At 46.2% G+C, this 18,682-nt stretch overlaps 1 protein-coding gene across 1 annotated transcript in view; it reads right to left on the bottom strand.

Annotated features, from left to right (window-relative positions):
* Window positions 1–18,682, bottom strand: part of CFAP47 (cilia and flagella associated protein 47) — a 2,734,468-nt gene that overhangs the window by 1,703,304 nt on the left and 1,012,482 nt on the right. The window contains exon 44 of the mRNA XM_086934611.1: window positions 10,773–10,999. Within this exon, the coding sequence (XP_086790737.1) occupies window positions 10,773–10,999 (227 nt within the window). The remainder of the gene's footprint in view (window positions 1–10,772; window positions 11,000–18,682) is intronic.

Genomic DNA, 18,682 nt, shown 5'->3' on the forward strand with positions numbered 1-18,682 from the left:
GTTGATTCACTAGATGTATGGGTTCAAAAGTGCATGTGGAAACAGCTGTATGGGCGGTTGACTGTGTGCATGAGTGTATTGGTGAGTGAATGGATATCTCAGTGCTACATGTCAAAGTAAGTACATATGTAAAACACAGTACATGTGAGAGTTGACATATATAAATAACTGTGCATAAGAGCCAGTGAATGTGTGAGTGGCTTTATGGATCATTGTGAACTTGTATCAGGGATTGTATAAGAGAGTAAATATGTGTTAGTATATGTTTGAATAAGTAAAGTTTGTATAACTGTATATTTGAGGAAATGGAGGTGTGATTGATTCTTTGCATGACTGACTAGGTGTGTGAGTAACTCCATGGATGAGTAACAGTCTATGAGTGTCTGTTTACACTGATTGTATCTAAGGTTATATTAGAGTCTGAAGAGGTTCATCGTATTATCACATGAATGATATCATCAGTGATGTTATCAGTCATGTCAAATGAGATGTTTTCAGTGATGTCATCAGTGATGTCATTTGAGATGTCATCAGTGATGTCACTAACCATGTCATGAATGATGTAATATGTGACATCATCAGCAGTGGATTGCGGGTGCGCGATATATAGTTAGCGCTTATAACTATATATGGAATTTCAATGGTTTTATGCGAGTAAAATAAGGTTTTGTAAATGCAAATCCCTAACTATATATGGCCTAAAACCAATGGTTTTTTCATTGAATTTTCAAGGTTTTGTAAATGCAAATTCCTAACTATATATCCACTATAACCTATGGTTTTTTCTGTGAATTTCATTGGTTTTTTAATAGCAAATATGAAAAGCTTAAAAATGTCAAGTACGTGATAAATAAAAACATTTTCGTATTTATGCACGCTGATGTGCTTTGAACGCTGCACCCCCCCCCCCCCCCTCCCCTCTTTTGTCATAGTAGTACTCTCTCTTTGCAGATACTGAAGGGTAGTTAACGCAGGCCTTTACCCCCGTTGTAATCCGTCGTGGCTGCTTGTCTCTCCATTTGATTGATTGTTGTCCAAGCATTTACTGTTTTAGAATTGGTTCTCTTTGGATCATTCTCTATTTACAAACAAGCACAAAGTCGCAATACTCTGTTTAGTCTTTGCAGATAGTGAAAAATCGTGTAAAAAAAATAAAAGTAATCGAGCAAAATCAGTAGGCCACTAATTGGATCTCTTTTTGACCTCGCTAAAATAGAAATATTAGGAACAACCCTTCATGAGAAATACGAAAATAGTGAGATGAACTGAGCTCCACACCATGAGGGCTGCAAGACAGCTCGGCTCCATCACCCATCCCGCACAAAATAACGACAAACCGTATGCAAATATGAAAAATATAGACAACACACCAGCAAAGAAACAGGGTAAAACATTTTATTAAAAAACTATTTACATAACGTTGGTTTATAAGATGATGTCAGTAGTGGACCGATGTGTGAATAGATCGAAAGCAGCACAAGGCTCCAAGATCCGGATGGCAAGCTCCTGGATGTTGGGTGCCATAGTTTAGAGTTCTGAATTTGAGCCTTTTTGAATGTCTGTGCTTAGTTGAATCAAATTTGCGGCTTGACACAAAGCTGACTCAAGCGTTGCTACTGATGCTATGCAGACCAAAACTGGTTTTCAGTTTGTACATTTTTCTAGATTTTTAATCCAAGTTTGGTTGACTTTGTAGAACGATGGCTTCAAATTTTCAACATACTGTGTGGTGGCGCTGACTGGGAGGGGGCGCTTTGCTCCTGCCCCCTCCCCAAGTAAGATTTTCATACGTGAAAGTACGTTAATGGTTTTGGTCCCTGAGATGCTTCGATGTCACTGCCATTCTCAAATAGCATAAGTTCTGGATGTTGGGTGCCATAGTTAAGAGTTCTGAGCAGCGCTTGTAACACTGTCTGAAGCTTATTTCCACCTACTGCAGCTTCACTATTCTCAAAGTAAGTGAGTGTCGTTTGTGGACCTGACTGCATTAGAAAACAATGTGATATGTTACCTTCCTAAACAGCTTGACGGAGGCCCCTGAGGGGCGGTGTGATGGCCATGGACTCGGAGAAGACGCTTGGCTCCGACACCCTCCCCAAGTCTTATAGCACTGGTGTAGCCTGAGATCGCCCCCGACATAGGCGGCCGGCTCCCGGGATCCGGCGGAACTTTTTGCCTTTTGATGACTCTTCAATTCTGAACCTTGTCCCATCCAGCTGAGTTGCGCCCACTCTTGCGGCTACAGCGTCTTGCCCACCATCCAGCTGAATTGCGCCCACTCTTGCGGTGCAGCGATAGGCGACTGCCACAGGACTCTCAAAATGGCGGCCGGCTCTTCGGTTTTGGGCCTGGTCCACTAAAATGGCCCTGGGACACCTTTGAACTCGGACGCTTCCCTGATAGGGCTTGGGTCCCATTCTCGAAAAGCGTCTCCTCAGCCGTGAAGATTCTACAAAAGTCTTGGGGGCCTCCGACTCCCGCACGCATCTGGTGGGGAGCGGCTGCCATGATTGCTCGTGGAATGGCCACGACGGAGCTACGAGATGGTAGTGATCTCATGCTGACGCCAGCTTTAGTCTGAAACATCCAGAAACACTGTAGACTACCAATTCGATCAGTTCCGGTAGCGCCCCAACATGACCCGGAAGAGAAGAACTTGCCCTCCCCTCTTTGACTGATGGTTCTTGTTGCCTGTCCCCTCTGTTGTCATTTAACAGAACTTTTTGGACTGCTGAAAGGAGTTGTGTTCCGAACGCTGGTTGGTGGAGACATTTTGACTATATTCTTGACCTACGTTGTCGCGTAATGCGTTATATGACACGCCGCGTTACCGCACCCGGAAGTGATCCGCGGCGCGGCGCGCAGCGCGCAACGTAAGCATAACAGGACATGTGACTTGTTAATAAAACTTTTCATTGGTTCATTTTACTTTTGTTAATTTAATGATGAAAAGCTTGGTCATATGACCTAAAAATTACGCTTTTTATTGTTTTCGAACAATATTTTTTTTTCAAACATATGTTATAATATTCCAGGCTAATGTACTTTCCCGGAAAATCTACAACTGTCTTGCAAGTAAAATATATTCCTTTTTCGAGAAAAAGGGCGTTTCTTCCTTCCATGACGGACCCGTTGAGTAAAAGAGATTCGGCCTGCTATCTTAGTCGCCGATACGCCTGATTATCAGATTCTTATCGATCACTTTATATTGCAGACATGAAAAACACAACTGCTATTAAGCATTTATCTTTACTGCGTTCCTACATATTATACCTTTTATCCGTCATGTAATTGGACTGCTTTATTTCACTTGCCTTTACTGATTCGAAAACAGTGACTAAAAGTAAAAACTTTACCAATGTAAATACTACTACCGTGTTTTGTTTTAAAAACCTTTATTGTGAAAATGTCAGTATACAAATACGGGCCTATAACCACGTGGGCCGGCCACGGAGCAAACTGAAATAGTATATGATGAGGAGACATTTACACTGTAGAAGAACGTAACGAGCGGGCCATTAGGTTGCAAGAACAAAGGTGTCTAACAGTTGCGGAATCGGTGGACGTACATTTTGTAATTAAAATACGACACGGCCACTTACAATAACATTTTCTAGATATACATTTGCGGGCAAGGAGTTACGAGTCCCATTTATACCGGCGCCATTTTGGGCGAGGCCGGGCAGGTCCAAGATATAGTCAAAATGTCTCCACCAACCATCGGCCAGACCAGAACCCCTTTCGTCCCTTTATGCTACAAGATGATGTCTTCCATTCAGAAAATATTGTTGGCAGCATTTTGAAAGGAAACAGAAACAGCCATTGTCCTAGTGAGTTTCACATTGTTACATTTAGGAAGAATGTTGAAGAGTAGTATGTGGAAAATCTGAAGCCATTTTTCTACAAACTCTCAATCAGACTTGGATGGAAAAAAAAATCCTGAAGAATGTACAAACTGAAAACCAATTTTTGTCTGTATAGCATCAACAGTAACGCTTGAGTCAGCTTTGTGTCAAGCCGCCATTTTCATTCAATCAATAGCGTCCCCCTGCACACATTCAGGGACCTGGTCGTGTCTTCAGATGAAACGGATTGTAGGAAAAGAAGCAGAAAGGAAAAGGCAAAAAGTTCCGCCGGACCTCGGGAGCCGGCCGCCTATGTCATGTGCCACCTTTGGCCACACCAGGGCAATAGTGAAGCTGCAGCAGGTGCAAATAAGCTTCAGACAGTCCTACAAGCACTGCTCAGAAATCTCAACTGAGGCACTCAACATCCAGGACTTGCCATTCGGATCTTGGCGCCTTGTGCTGGTTCCGACCTATTCACACATCAGTCCACTACTGACATCACCTCATAAGCCAACGGGGCACCCCACGCCGACTTTCGGCGCAGCATTGTAGGATGGCCACACCAGTGCGGCCACTTGCTGGACACCACCTCGGTGCCATCCGGATCTCGGCGCGTTCGAGTCACTGTGCCGGAAGAGTGACCGGAACTCAGCTGAACACGCCGTCTTTCGGCGCAGCATTGTAGGATGGCCACACCAGTACGGCAATTTGCTGGACACCACCTCGGTGCCATCCGGATCTCGGCACGTTCGAGTCACTGTACCGCAAGAGTGACCGCAACTCAGCTGGACACGCCATCTTTCGGCGCAGCATTGTAGGATGGCCACACCAGTGCGGCAATTTGCTAGACACCACCTCGGTGCCATCCGGATCTCGGCGCGTTCGAGTCACTGTACCGCAACAGTGACCGCAACTCAGCTGGACACGCCGTCTTTCGGCGCAGCATTGTAGGATGGCCACACCAGTGCGGCAATTTGCTGGACACCACCTCGGTGCCATCCGGATCTCGGCGCGTTGTGCTGCCTTCGGCCTATTCGCACATCGGTCCGCTACTGATGCCGCCTCACGTGCCAACGGATTTTCTACGGTTTTTGTAGCCCTATGCCGCATAACAGGTCATGTGACTTGTTTATAAAACTTTTCATTGGTTCATTTTACTTTTGGTTTCCTAAAGATGGAAGGCTTGGTCATATGACCTAAAAATAACACTTTTCATTGGTTTAGAACATTTTTTTTTTCCCAAACGATGAAAGCCCCACCTTGTTTCTGGATCATTCAGACTGAAGCTGGCGTCAGCATGAGAGCACCACCATCTCGTGGCTCCGTCGTGGTCATTCCGCGAGCAATCATGGCAGCCGCTCCCCACCGGAAGCCTGCGGGAGTCGGGGGCCCCCAAGACTTTTATACAATCTTCACGGCTGAGGGGACGCTTTTCGAGAATGGAGCCCAAGCCCTAGCAGGCAAGCGTCCGAGTTCCAAAGTGTCCCAGGGCCATTTCAGTGGACCAGGCCCAAAACCGAGGAGCCGTCCGCCATTTTAAGAGCCATGTGGCAGCCGCCTATCGCTGCACTGCAAGAGTGGGAGCAACTCAACAACATGGTGAGCGAGACGCTGTGGCCGCAAGAGCGAGCGCAACTCAGCTAGATGGCCGCCACCTGGGGAGGCCCGTTCACGCCGGCTCCCCCACGCCCCCCCCCCGGGCCGCCCCACGCCAATTTTCGGAGCAGCATTGTAGGATACCAAAACCAGTGCGGCAGTTTACTGGACATCACCTGGGTGCCTGTCGTACATGTTGTGTCAGCCATGTGACACTGGACACAGACCGCTACTGACGAGGCCTCCCCCCGCACCACCCGGGACGCCCCACGCTGTTTTTCTGTGCTGCATTGTAGGATCCCTAAACCAGTGCGGCACCCAGGCGACATCACCTGGGTGCCGTCCAGAACTCTGCACATTGTGCTGCCTTGGGACTATTCGCACAACAGACCGCTACTGACGAGGCCTCCCCCCGCCCCACCCGGGACGCCCCACGCCAATTTTCGGAGCAGCATTGTAGGATCCCTAAACCAGTGCGGCACCCAGGCGACATCACCTGGGTGCCGTCCAGAACTCTGCACGTTGTGCTGCCTTGGGACTATTCGCACAAAAGACAGCTTCTAACCATTGTTGCTTTTTGTGTTGAAAAATGTTTAAATGTTTTTAGTTTTTGTTCCGTTCGTTATAGTTAATAGTTAATAAAGTTTTATAACCTTACTTTGTTGGAGTGTTATCTATTTTTTTAAAAACGGGTGAATGGGGCCTTGAATCGGGTTATTGTCATGTGTGGGCTTTGGAAGTGTGCTGCTGCAGGATCGGACATTTCAAACTCAAATGCACGTTCTTTTTCTTACCTTTCCGAAGCATGGAGCGCAACAGCAGACAGAGAAAGGGTGATGCACGTGTTGAACACTACCTGACCTGGCAAGTTGCTGGCAGTGCCCCCCCGCCCGCTCCTAAAAGAGGGCACACACACACCGCCGCCCCGAGTACTTCACAAATCTTTAAAAGACCATGCGCTTGTTCATGAGGCTTAAATGGTTTATCACCTCTTCTAGAACCCCTGCATCGACCCTCTGACGTTTCCTGGAAAAATTACCATGTAACACAATACCAAGCCCTGTCAGCTGAAACCCCCAAGGAATCGTGGGGCATATTATCAAGGGGGTTTATCTCCGCTTTTTTGGCTTTAAAAGCCATGAAAGCGGAGATAAAATTATCTCCCTATTACCAAGCTGTCGCTAACACCAGTTAGTGACAGCTAAAAGGAGATAGCGACCATCTTGAGCCCCGCTTTGCATGTCAGTGATACTTATCACTAATGACATGCAAAGTGGGCGTGCCAAGATGTTAGCGACTGGAAACAGTCGCTAACATCGCTATCTCCTATTACCAACTTTTGGAGATATTCGCGCTAAGCGCGAATATCTCCAAAATCTAACACCTGCCCTGAGCAGTTCTTAGCCATGTTATCCAATGGGAGGTGGATAACATGGCTAAGAGCATTTGCTCGATAATACATGAATATCGCTGACTTTTCTGCGATAATAGCAAGGTTTATCTGCGATAAAAATCGCCGATGTGCGGCGATAATTTTTGTCTCTAAACAAGTTAGAGACAAAAATTATCGCTAGTTGTTCGTAATATGCCCCCGGGTTTTTGCTTGCAGAAATCGGGAGGCGGGAGACTAGCACTGAAATCAGTAGTCACACGCCTGAATCAGGAGAGTTGGCATGTCTGAATTCTCTACAGCTGGGGCCATAAACTACATCCGCAGGGGTAGGTGATAGCCTGGGACCAGCCTGGCATCTAAAATGGCTGCCGTGCACGACAAAATTGTGGCATTGGAAAAAAGGCAAGATGGCGCAGCCGCTGGAAGAGATGTATCAACATATATCAGCCTCCTCAGCCACTCTCAGGAAACATAGGGAATTAGGATACGTCTCCCGCACCCCCTTATACCTAGTAATTTAATTAACGAAGCACAAAATGGCGAATTCCCGTTTCGCTACCAGTTTGCGGCCCAGTTCGCGGCCCGTGAAGCGCTTCTACCGTTAAAAAGTCATATTTATTTTCTTTTTCCCACGGGACCCTTTAATAACCCCAACAACATTCCTAGGGGGTCAAGAGGGGGATACCTTGCCCCCTTTCATTAAATTCCCCCTTAGTTTTTCACCTCTTCTTCTCTCTCGATCCTACCGAGAGACAAGATGGCGGCCGCTCCGGACTGTCACGCAGCAAAATAAAAAAAAGCTCACGCACAGCCGCTGGAAGAGATGTATCAACATATATCAGCCTCCTCAGCCACCCTCAGGAAACATAGGGGATTAGGATACGTCTCCCGCACCCCCTTATACCTAGTAATTTAATTAACGAAGCACAAAATGGCGAATTCCCGTTTCGCTACCAGTTTGCGGCCCAGTTCGCGGCCCGTGAAGCGCTTCTACCGTGAAAAATCATTTTTTTTCCTTTTCCCCACGGGACCCTTTAATAACCCCAACAACATTCCTAGGGGGTCAAGAGGGGGATACCTTGCCCCCTTTCAATAAATTCCCCCTTAGTTTTTCACCTTTTCTTCTCTCTCGATCCTACCGAGAGACAAGATGGCGGCCGCTCCGGACTGTCACGCAGCAAAAAAAAAAAAAAGCTCACGCACAGCCGCTGGAAGAGATGTATCAACATATATCAGCCTCCTCAGCCACCCTCAGAAAACATAGGGGATTAGGATACGTCTCCCGCACCCACTTATAACTAGTAATTTAATTAACGAAGCACAAAATGGCGAATTCCCGTTTCGCTACCAGTTCGCGGCCGCGCTTCTACCGTGAAAAATCATTTTTTTTTTATTTTCCCCACGGGACCCTTTAATAACCCCAACAACATTCCTAGGGGGTCAAGAGGGGGATACCTTGCCCCCTTTCATTAAATTCCCCTTTCGTTTTCCACCTCTTCTTCTCTCTCGATCCTACCGAGAGACAAGATGGCGTCCGCTCCGGACTGTTTAGAATGTTGACAGACACCGGAGAGCCAATCAGCTTTCTGCGCGCAAAGTTCCGATAAGCGAAAAGTAAGCGGACCGGATCGCTGCCCAGAGCGCTGTTACAGATATATATCTTGGTTTGAACGTTAATTTCTCAAAAACTACTGGAGCACATATATTGAGACCTAGCAAAGGCACATCGGGCTAACAGTCCCTACAATTTTGCCAAGTTTCGTGCAAATCCATTCAGCCGTTCGAGCTAAAAGTGAGTCCAACCGCCCTATGGAAATTAACATGGGAAAAACGCGTTTTGGGACCCCCCTTTTTTCTCGGCCCCCCCTTGACGAAACCCCCCCAAATTTTTAGGGGCTGCTCAGAAACAAAATGTGCCATTTTCCTGAAAATTTCAGCCGATTCCGTCCACAAACGCCAAAGTTATTAGACATAGAATTTTCAAAAGTCCCATAGAGAAAAAATTCTAACTATATATACCTACTGGCTATCGCCAGTAGGTAATATATATATATATATCAAAGGTTTCACCACAAAGATTCTCGCAATCCCAAATGTCCTGGGAACAGACAATAACAGACCAGGCTTGTAAGTGCAAGTGAGCATTTTTATTAGAATCTCAGCATGCCTGGCATGACACGTTTCAGCTTAACAGAGGCCTTGTTCACATACCACCTTTGGAGCAGTATGCCAAATTTTAAAGTGCACAGTGCAATGTAACACCAAACGCGATTGGTTCCCTACATCAACAACAATGGACATAGAAAAAATACGTTTTTACCATAGCAAAGTAAATGGCAAAAAATTGACATAGAGCACCATATACATATATATGCACACACACACACACACATATTCATAGCTCAAAATGAACTGCAGATATTTGACAAAAGTAGTGGTTTCACAAAAATGACCAACAGATTTGTGGGCTAAAGTCATTTTTTTGTCCTAAAAATGGACGAATTCATTTAGGATATAAGGAGCATATTTTAGAAAATGATAAGCAGATGCCTCAAACAAACAACATATTTACATAATACTTAACATTTATATTTAAGTGTTAATGAAAGTAGATTTGGAGCCACTTCTTACTGACGTTACGGAATTTCTTGATCACAGTGGGCTTCTTGTTTCAGCTCTCATGTGGAGGCATTTCATGAGCTATAGCAATAGGTTTTCATTACCTTTCTATCTATCATTATACAGAACTGCTTTTTCTGAGATCCGAGACTTAAAGTGCCCTTGTTGCCTCAAGCTACACCATATGTCTAACCCAAGGGAAAGTGTTGCTGCTTAAGGACTCAGACTGTAAGATCTGTGTAACTTTAGGTGCCTCTAACCTTACCTTTCAAGCACATTCGGTGTGATATAAAAATTACAGATAAAGTTTGTTGTGGTGAGTATAGGAACATGAAAGAAGCGTAAGTGAGAAATGAAAATAAGGTTATGTGAATTCAGTATAAAAACAACAGCTTTCTGGCAAATATGTGTCCAAACCGTGACCTTAAAATGCCCACCTTGGTTATTTTCCATATACAGTTCTCAAATTATTTGGAAGGAATGCCTACAACAAGTTCCTTTCCAAATGTCAAAATGGTATGGGGTCCAAACCCATTTTAGGAGTTGGCGAAAGTTTGCCGACTCCTAACATGGGATTCATAGATAAAAATAAAAAATAAAAAACATTTTTATGGTTGCAAACCCCGAATCAGTGTTTGCAGCTTTAAACATTCTTTGCACATCTGGACCACAGTGTTTAGGAAAATTCGAAATAGCAAAAACCTTTAGTGCCCCTTAAGTAGGTTGGTGGTAATTGGGTTCACCCATGCGGTCTAATTTGGCCAAGTTATTCATGCACCACTGCTTTTAAAGCTCAAAATCCCCAATAATAACACCGGCACAAAAAAAGCAAATATATAAAGTGTCAGGTTGTTTAAACAGCGTAATAATGTGGAGGGAAATAGGGGCAGAAATGAACTTGTTTTTCATTTTCACATAGATCGCTGAAGGCGTGTGGTTAGGTGTCTTTTATGATTTTAGGTGGAAAGGTTTGTCTCACCTCCTACACCCCCAACCGCCAGCTCCGCTCCGCCGACCTCTCCCTTGTCACCGTCCCCCGCATCCGAAGAGCGAACTCCGGCACCAAATCGTTCTCCCACCTTGCCGCCAATACCTGGAACACCCTCCCCACCCTCCTCCGGCAGACACAGGACCGGCTAACTTTCAGAAGACTACTCAATATCTGGCTATTCGAGCCATAGCAGCATCCCCCCTCCCCCCGCAGCGCCTTGAGACCCACGTTAGTGCGCTTAACAAATGTTTTGATTGATTGATTGATTGAGAGGTTAAAAAGATGAAAGGCATTTCTCCCCAGATGGGGGTGTATGACTCTCTACCTCCAATCTTGCGAGGCCTGTGGCTGCCACCGCCGCTCGAAGGCTGCTGCTCTCCAGGGTGCCTGTGATCTTTCTGCGTTCATACTCCAGCGCTGTCATCTGCTTCTGGGCGGCGAGCGCCAGCGCCCTCTCCCTGGCCTCGTTAACCAGCGGGATCCTTAGCTCCTCCACCAGCACGCCGTTGTGGCTGCATTTGAAGCACATAGGCTGCTGTGCCCCGCTGGCATCTGCAAAACAGTAACATATTTGCATTAAGGGGAGCTTGTGTCCACAATATCGCATCAAGATATATCGAGCTGGGAAGGAAGTAGCTTAAATGAAATTATTTTCCGCCTGAAAACGCTGCAGCGCTATAAACAAAATACAAAAAAAAATCCTCAAACTCGACATCATTCAATGCAGCATTTTAATCATTTGTTGACATAACAAGTTGTCCATAGAATGTAAAACCGAAATGTAAATGTCACGAAAACAGGCACCTATACAAATTAGTCACAGCTAGAGAGCGTTGAAACGATGTACCTCTGTTGACAGCCAATAATTAACTCATCCGTATGGCCTATGAAATATACATTTTCTCCTGATTTTCAATTATGAGGCAGTACTGCCTCCCATTTCATAACTAGGCACGCTGAATATATTAAACGCCCTCGCTTCGATGTTTTTTGCTTACTCCTGATACCCATGTTCAAGAAAAACAAGCTCGGCGCAGTAACTGGTAGCTGGCTTTTTACACTGCCTTATTGGATTCAGAAGAGGCAAATTCATATTAATAAACGACTCAAAAGGCAGATCTCTTGTCCTGTTGCCTACAAAGCGTACTTTCGATGACAATTTATTCAAAAATATATATATATAACACAGTTGGAGCTGATCCATGGACTTACCAGGGCACCACAGCACCACCACGTTCCAAGAGGTTGAGCATATTGCATCTTTTACACAAAAACAACTCATCCACCCGACTGTTATTTTACATGTCAGACGTGAAACATCAGCAACAGAAAAGTGCGACTGTCTCTGCTTTGTGAAGGGCATTCTGAATAGTGGCCTGTGACATTGGGCACAAGCCATAGGCTACTTGCGGTGCTTGCATCAGGTGGTGCCACATATTGTGTAAAGGTGAGGCTTTTCCACCCCCTGCTTCAAAAGAGGCTGAGACAGAATGGGGGAAAGTGGAATGGATAGGCTACCCTTGCTGACCACAAGAGCTTCTTCTTGTGCCTTCCATGGTGCTGATTTCAAAGTGGAGGTCGGGCCATGACCGGTCGCTGTTGCAGCGTAATTTTTGGAGAAGGGGACCAAGAAAAGTACTGTGTGCATGTGCAGGCACTTGTGAGAGGAAGTGAATGCAAGTGAGCAGGAAGAAGGAAAATGGCGGCCACGAGCTGGGGCTTATAATAGTTTAATTCTGGACACCTAGGAGGCCCTCCAAAACGCAAGTGCTGCCTTCTTTGGTCTACAGTGGCTCTGGACTTATAGCGAACAAACTTGGCATAATAAGAGCTTTCTGGACAAACTCAGGCTTTTCCAGGCACAATGGTTGTCTGACACAACGGCCTAGCCACTGGGTACAGAGGACCATCTTTGACATATTGCTGGTACTCTGGACGTAATTGTGGCTATCCTGGCATAACGGTGTTGGACCTCGTCCTGTCTGCAGGGTCATTCCCAAACTTTCTTGTTTGCTGAATTTGTTTTAGTTGGCATAGGACCCTGTGCACGTTACCACTGTTAACCAGTGCTAAAGTGCTTACACTATCTCATTCAAACATAGAAAAAGTGGCTTACACCTAATTGGCACATTTAATTTACTTTCAAGTCCCTAGTATATGGTACTACATGTGCCTGTAAGTTAAATGCAACTATTTGGCCTGCAGCACTCATTGTGAACCCCACTAAAGAAGCCTTTTAAAACAGTTCTCCTGCCTGCCATTGCAGCCTGTAGTGCAGTTTAAAACTGCCATTTTGACCTGGCAAAATAAACCTTTTGCCAGGCCTAAGCCTTCCTTTTTAGTACATAAAGGTCTCCCCTAAAGGCTCATTGGATAGGGTGCATTGTACTAAAATGTATGACATGTTGTTTTAAGATTTTACACGTCACAGTAGTGAAAAGATTTTAAAGTCATATTTTCACTGTTGTAAGGCCTACCTCCCCATTACTAACACTGGGTTATCTTATTACACTAATAGGTGATAACATTTGATTGGGAGCAGATAGATATATAGTGTTTTCACTAAAATGAACTGTTATTTCACATCCTCTTTAATGTTAAAGTTGAATTTGATGTCACAACTCTGAAATTGCCACTGTTAGAAAGTTATTTATAAAAAACAGGGGCAGCCTGAAACCACCTAGAATTAGGGACATATGAACAGTAACACAAATATTGTTTCCAGATGGACCATAAAGTTAGAAATGAACAACTTGAATTGAAAATATGTTAAAACAGAAAATTACACAGGAGAACACAATGTCAACAAGACCTACTTGACTTGCATAAGTAATTGCAGTGAACTCATAGAATATAGCAGTGTTAAAAAAATAAGTTCTCTGTTCTCAAGTGAGCACACAATGAGAGGCCATTAGCCAGTGCTGCTGTGTGTATAATACAAGGTAGAATTGGAACAATAGGCAAAATATAGATTATACACATTTGTACAGTACAAGAGTCTCCAATGATCAGACTCCAGTATAACTGATAGGTACATTTCACATGGCCTATGGTGCTGACTAGGTTTCAATAATGTTTTTGATCTTTCTGATGGATGCCCAGTCGCCAACATCTGCAGTCGTCCTTTTCTCCATTTGCTGACATGTGCAGTCCTGTGTTCCCAATTCTTTCGGGACATCACTTTGGAATTTATTTACACTCTTGGCACCAGGCGGCCAAGTAGTGGAATGTTTCCCTGGACCATGACTTATTACCTGCTTTTGCTTTTAAATCTCTCACTAGTCTTGATGATGACCCTCGTGCTACCATGGGTCAAAACATCGTCAACACCTTAGGTCATGTGAATAATACCTATCATTTGTACTGGAGTTGTATCATTGGAGACCTTTGTTCCTTACAAACCTGTATACTCTGTATTTTGCGTATTGGTCTATTGCCTCCTTCAATTATTCATTCTGCACCACTTTATTATGGTCTCTTACCATGTGATAACTGGAGCACAAAGCACCTATTTTCTGGTAACCGTTATATTGCAGAAGTTCAATACAATTACTTATGCAAGTCTACTAGGTCTTGTTCAAATTGTGTTTTCTCTGTCTAATTACTATTTTGACACATTTGTAGTTAGTTTGTTGAAAATTGGCCCTCTCTAAAGGGACACCCTAACGTTTGCCATCTCCCTCCTCTTTTTTCTGACTTCATTTTGTTGGCCATAGGATGCTGAGCACTTTACCACTGCTACCACCTGCCAGAAGTGACGTCTTCGGCCCCTATGGAGGCACTGACGTAAGTTACTTTTCACAACTTTCCACCCCAGAAGTGCGGAGCCATGAAGAACAATGACACTGGTGTGGATAAACTAGGGCCCTGAAAGGGATCAGCCCTGACCCTAGAAATTTGGCCACAGAGCGAGGAGGATGTGTGTCAGTAATGAATCTGCAGCTAAATATTGTCTAAATTAATCCATCAATCAGTAATCTTAAAAATCGTGACTACTCACCCAACAGGGCCTCAAGGTGCTGAGTGGTGGGGGGGCGGGGGGGGCTGTGCTTCAGTCGAAGAGCCAGGTCTTGAGGTCCTTCCTGAATTGCAGCAGCCATGGTGATTGCATGAGGTGCAGAGGCAGGGAGTTCCAGGTTTTTGCAGCAAGGTAGGAGAAGGATCTTTCTTCAGCCATTATCTTGCAGATCCGTGGGATGGTGGCTAGGGCCACTTAGGCAGAATGAAGCTGCCTGGTAGGAGGAGAGGCGGTGGTTGAGGTATGCAGGTCCGGCATTGTGGAGGGCTTTGTAAGCACGAGTGAGAAGCTTGAAGGTGATTCTTTTGTTAACAGGTAGCCAGTGAAGATCTCTCAGGAGGCTGGTGATGTGGTTGCTGTGTGGGATGTTCAAGATGAGTCTATCGGAGGCGTTCTGGACAGTCTGCATTTTTTTAACGTTTCTGGGTGGTGCTGGCATAGAGTGTGTTGCCGTAGTCGAGTCTGCTGCTGGCGAGCGCATGGGAGACAAATCTACCAATTAAGATGTTACCAAAGGTGAGAGACTTCTAGCCACAGATTATTTACCTTAGACAAGATACCCAAGTAATTCCATACCCAGTGCAGACCATGTTCACAGACAGACGTTATGCAGGACAGAACATGCGAAGTGCTCATCCCTATGGAACCAACTGTCCAGCCAGTAGTGTTTGGTAAACATATGCATATATGCCCATGTTGCTGCCTGGCAGATGTCCAGGACCGTAACTCCACATCCTAACAGAGTGGTCACAGCTTTAGTTCTGATGGAATGAGCTTTCAAGCTTTCAGGAGGTTGCTTCTTGGCTAATGCATAGCAGATATTGATGCAGAGCACGACCCAGTGAGAGATGGTTCCCTTCTGCATCACCTAACATTTCTTCGCACCAACATACCCCATGAACAGTTGGTCGTCCACCTGGCACTCTCGTGTGCGATCAAGGTAGAAGGACAACACTCTTTTGGGGTCCAGATGATGGAGTCGACAGTCTTTTTTTGAAGAAAGTGGAGGAGCATAGAAGGTAATCAGGGTGATCGATTTGTCTACATGGAATGGGGTGACCATCTTCGAAAGAAAGGAAGTCCTTGTGCAAAGCACCACTTTGTCAGGATAGAATGAGAGGTAAGGCGGCTTGGATGATGGGCCTGCATCTCACTCACTTTATGGGCTAATGTAATTGCCTCCAAGAAGGCTGTTTTTAGTGTGAGAAGCCTGAGTGGACAGTTGTGGAGAGGCTTGAAAGGAGCACACATAAAAAAGTGAGAACTAAATTGAGGTCCCACAGAGGTGCAATGAATGGTGAAAGGGGGAAGAGGTGGACGAGATCCTTCAAAAATCTATTTACAATAGGGGATTCAAACAAAGAGGTCTGGTCAGGCAGCCGCAAGAAGGCAGATAGATCAGAGAGCTATCCCTTAAGAGTGTCAAGAGCAGAGTCCTGATGGGCAAGGGAAAGAATACAGACTTCAGAAAGGAGATCCACTGATTTTTCTGCACACCATGCCCCAAATTTCTTCCAACGGCAGGAGTATACCGTCTTGGTGGAGGAACCCATGACATTATGGACTTTGAGAGGAAAGTCGAAAGCTGTCAACTGCAGCCGCTCAATCTCAGCTCAAAGAAGGCGGAGAGTGGACAGGTTTGGGTGGAAGACCCTCCCCTGCTGCTGCGACAGAAGATCCCTTGGAAGGGGCAGCCTGATCAAAGGAATGATTGCCATGCTCAGAAGCCTGGGATACAGTACTCTCCATGCCCAGTCCGGAGCCACAAGGATGACTTGTGCCCGGCCGTTCCTGATCTCCTTGAAAATTCTTTGCAGGAGTGGTATGAGCGAAAAGGTGCACAGGAGACCTGAGCTACATACGAGATGAAAAGTATCTTTGAGTGAGAGCCGCCAAGGAAACTCCAACGTGCAAAACTGTTGACATTGTGCATTCAGAACTGAGGTTGAACAGTTCCAAGCAAGATTCTCCCCACTGATGAAAGAGACCTTGTGCCACCTCCAGGTGGATTCACCATTTGTGATCTGCTAGGCATTGATGGCTGAGTTCGTCACACTGGCGCTGAGGGAACCTGCCAGATGTTGTACCACCAGGGATATACCCTGCTGTTCGAATCATGCTCAGAGGTGCCTGGTCTCTTCACAAAGGGTCCACAACCCCACGCCGCCCTGTTTATTGCAGTACCACATGGTGGTGTTGACCATGAACGCTTGCACTAGCTTTCCCTTGATGGAAGGTAGAAAGGCTTTCAATGCCAGTCGGATCACACAGAGCTGCAACAGGTTCATGTGGGGTCCAGATTCCACTGGAGACCAGCGTCCTCTGAGCTCCACCGTTCTCAGATGGCCAGCCCATCCCAGGAGTGACATATCTGTTACTACTGTCACCTCTGATTGGGGAAGGGAGAGGGATCTGTCGCTGACCCAACTGCGGTTTGTAAGCCACAACTGAAGGGCCTTTTCAGTTCCTTCTGAGATTCTGACCATGTCAGAGAGGGTCCCCTGATGCTGTGCCCATTGAAACATCCAGTCCCACTGCAGAGCCCGCGTATGCCGACAGGCATGTGTCACAAGCAGGATACAGGAGGCCCAACAGCATCCGTGTCTGCCTCATCAAAATCCAGAATAGAGGCAGAAACATTGTCCAGAACAGCTCAGATGGAATGGAGAGTCTGAGAGAGAGTCAGGTGTGACTTCGGCATGGTGGACCCCAGCAAGTGCAGGAGGTTCACTATAGTCTGGAGGTGGGGGACAACAACCCGCAGATGAGCTGAGACCACTGTCATTATCTCAGTGAACACCCAAGGGGCGGTGGTAAGGCCAAAGAGCAGCACGGTAAAGAGGCCCAAGGACTTGGCCATAGCCCTCAAGTCCTTAAAGCATTCTAGCACTAAATCTGCCTCGTCTCCAAAGCGATGGGTGCTATCACTTGTCTCCAAAGCGATGGGTGCTGTTAAAGGGCAGGCCCATAAGGGAAGCTTGGCCACCCCTTCAAAAACCAGTCGTACTCAACCAGGTGTGGCACCTCATGGCCAATGTCGATGAAACAGCTATGCCCATTGAGTCGGTCATGTCCAAGCCACAGTGAATTGTGAACTTTGCTGCATCTCTCCTGTCTGCAACAGCATGCAGAAGCATGGCCTGTGTCTCCTCCGGGACCTGTGGCACCACTTGCACAACCGTATCCCATGGTGGGAATAACACCTCAAAAGGCATGTAGTGTTCACAGATCGCAATGCTAGGCTAGCGGATAAAAATATCTTCTTCCTATGAGTCCAGTCTCTTGAATTTCTTGTCCGGGAGAGAGATAAGGAATGCACCCTGAGAAGTTGAAGCTTGGACTACCAATCTCTCTGGGGTAGGATGTTGGGTGAGGAAGTTTGGGTCTCCTGGAGTGGGACGGTGGGGGCGGGTGATGATCCTCTTGACAGGAGCCCCTGTGTTGCGTTTGGACCAGGTCCCAAACAGGTCATCAGTGAGGGCATCACTGAATGAAAGTAAAGTCTCAGATTAGGAGACTCCCGGTTGCAGTACCTTTGTCAAAATGTTCATCTTGACTGCCACCGAGGGCATATGTAGGTCAAGGACCTCAGCTGCCCTCTGCACCACCATTGCATATGAGGATCCCTCCTTCACAGCCACAGTAGAGGGAGAAAGCATACCAGTATCTTGAAAAGTATCCAGTCCACTGGCTTCACCTAGTTCCTCACACCAGTCCATATTAGGGTCCTCTACGTATGGCTGGTATTCTTCAGGGTCAAGTGACCCTTTCCATTCCTCCCCGAATAGGGCTCAGGCTCCGATCTAGGAATCAAAGGTCCTATCAGTGTTAGCATCGGGTGACACCCATCTTGCTCCATGTCAGGAATCCCCATGGGTATGATGCCGGGGCGGCTGGGAGAGTTGGCATCAGGACCGGCACCAGGGAAAGTCGAGGTGGTACGTCCGGCGCCAGTCTGGATCCAGGAATGGATCCCTGGGGGCCTGCCGGGCTGGAGTCGCTGTCACAGACCACATGGGGCTCCCTCCCACCCTGCTGGGCCCAAAGGCACGTTGAGAGGTTCGGACCTCCCAAATATGAGGCGCATGGCCTCGTAAAACTGCTTTACTTGGGTGGAGGTCACTCCGGCTCCTGGAAATTCGGGAAGGTGTAGAGTTGGCTCAGGCTCCAATGAACAAGGCCTTGAAAGCCAATACTCTCTTGTCATGCCAGCCATT

This window comes from Lissotriton vulgaris, chromosome 8 (genome assembly GCF_964263255.1).
Source record: "Lissotriton vulgaris chromosome 8, aLisVul1.2, whole genome shotgun sequence".
Taxonomy (NCBI): domain Eukaryota; kingdom Metazoa; phylum Chordata; class Amphibia; order Caudata; family Salamandridae; genus Lissotriton; species Lissotriton vulgaris.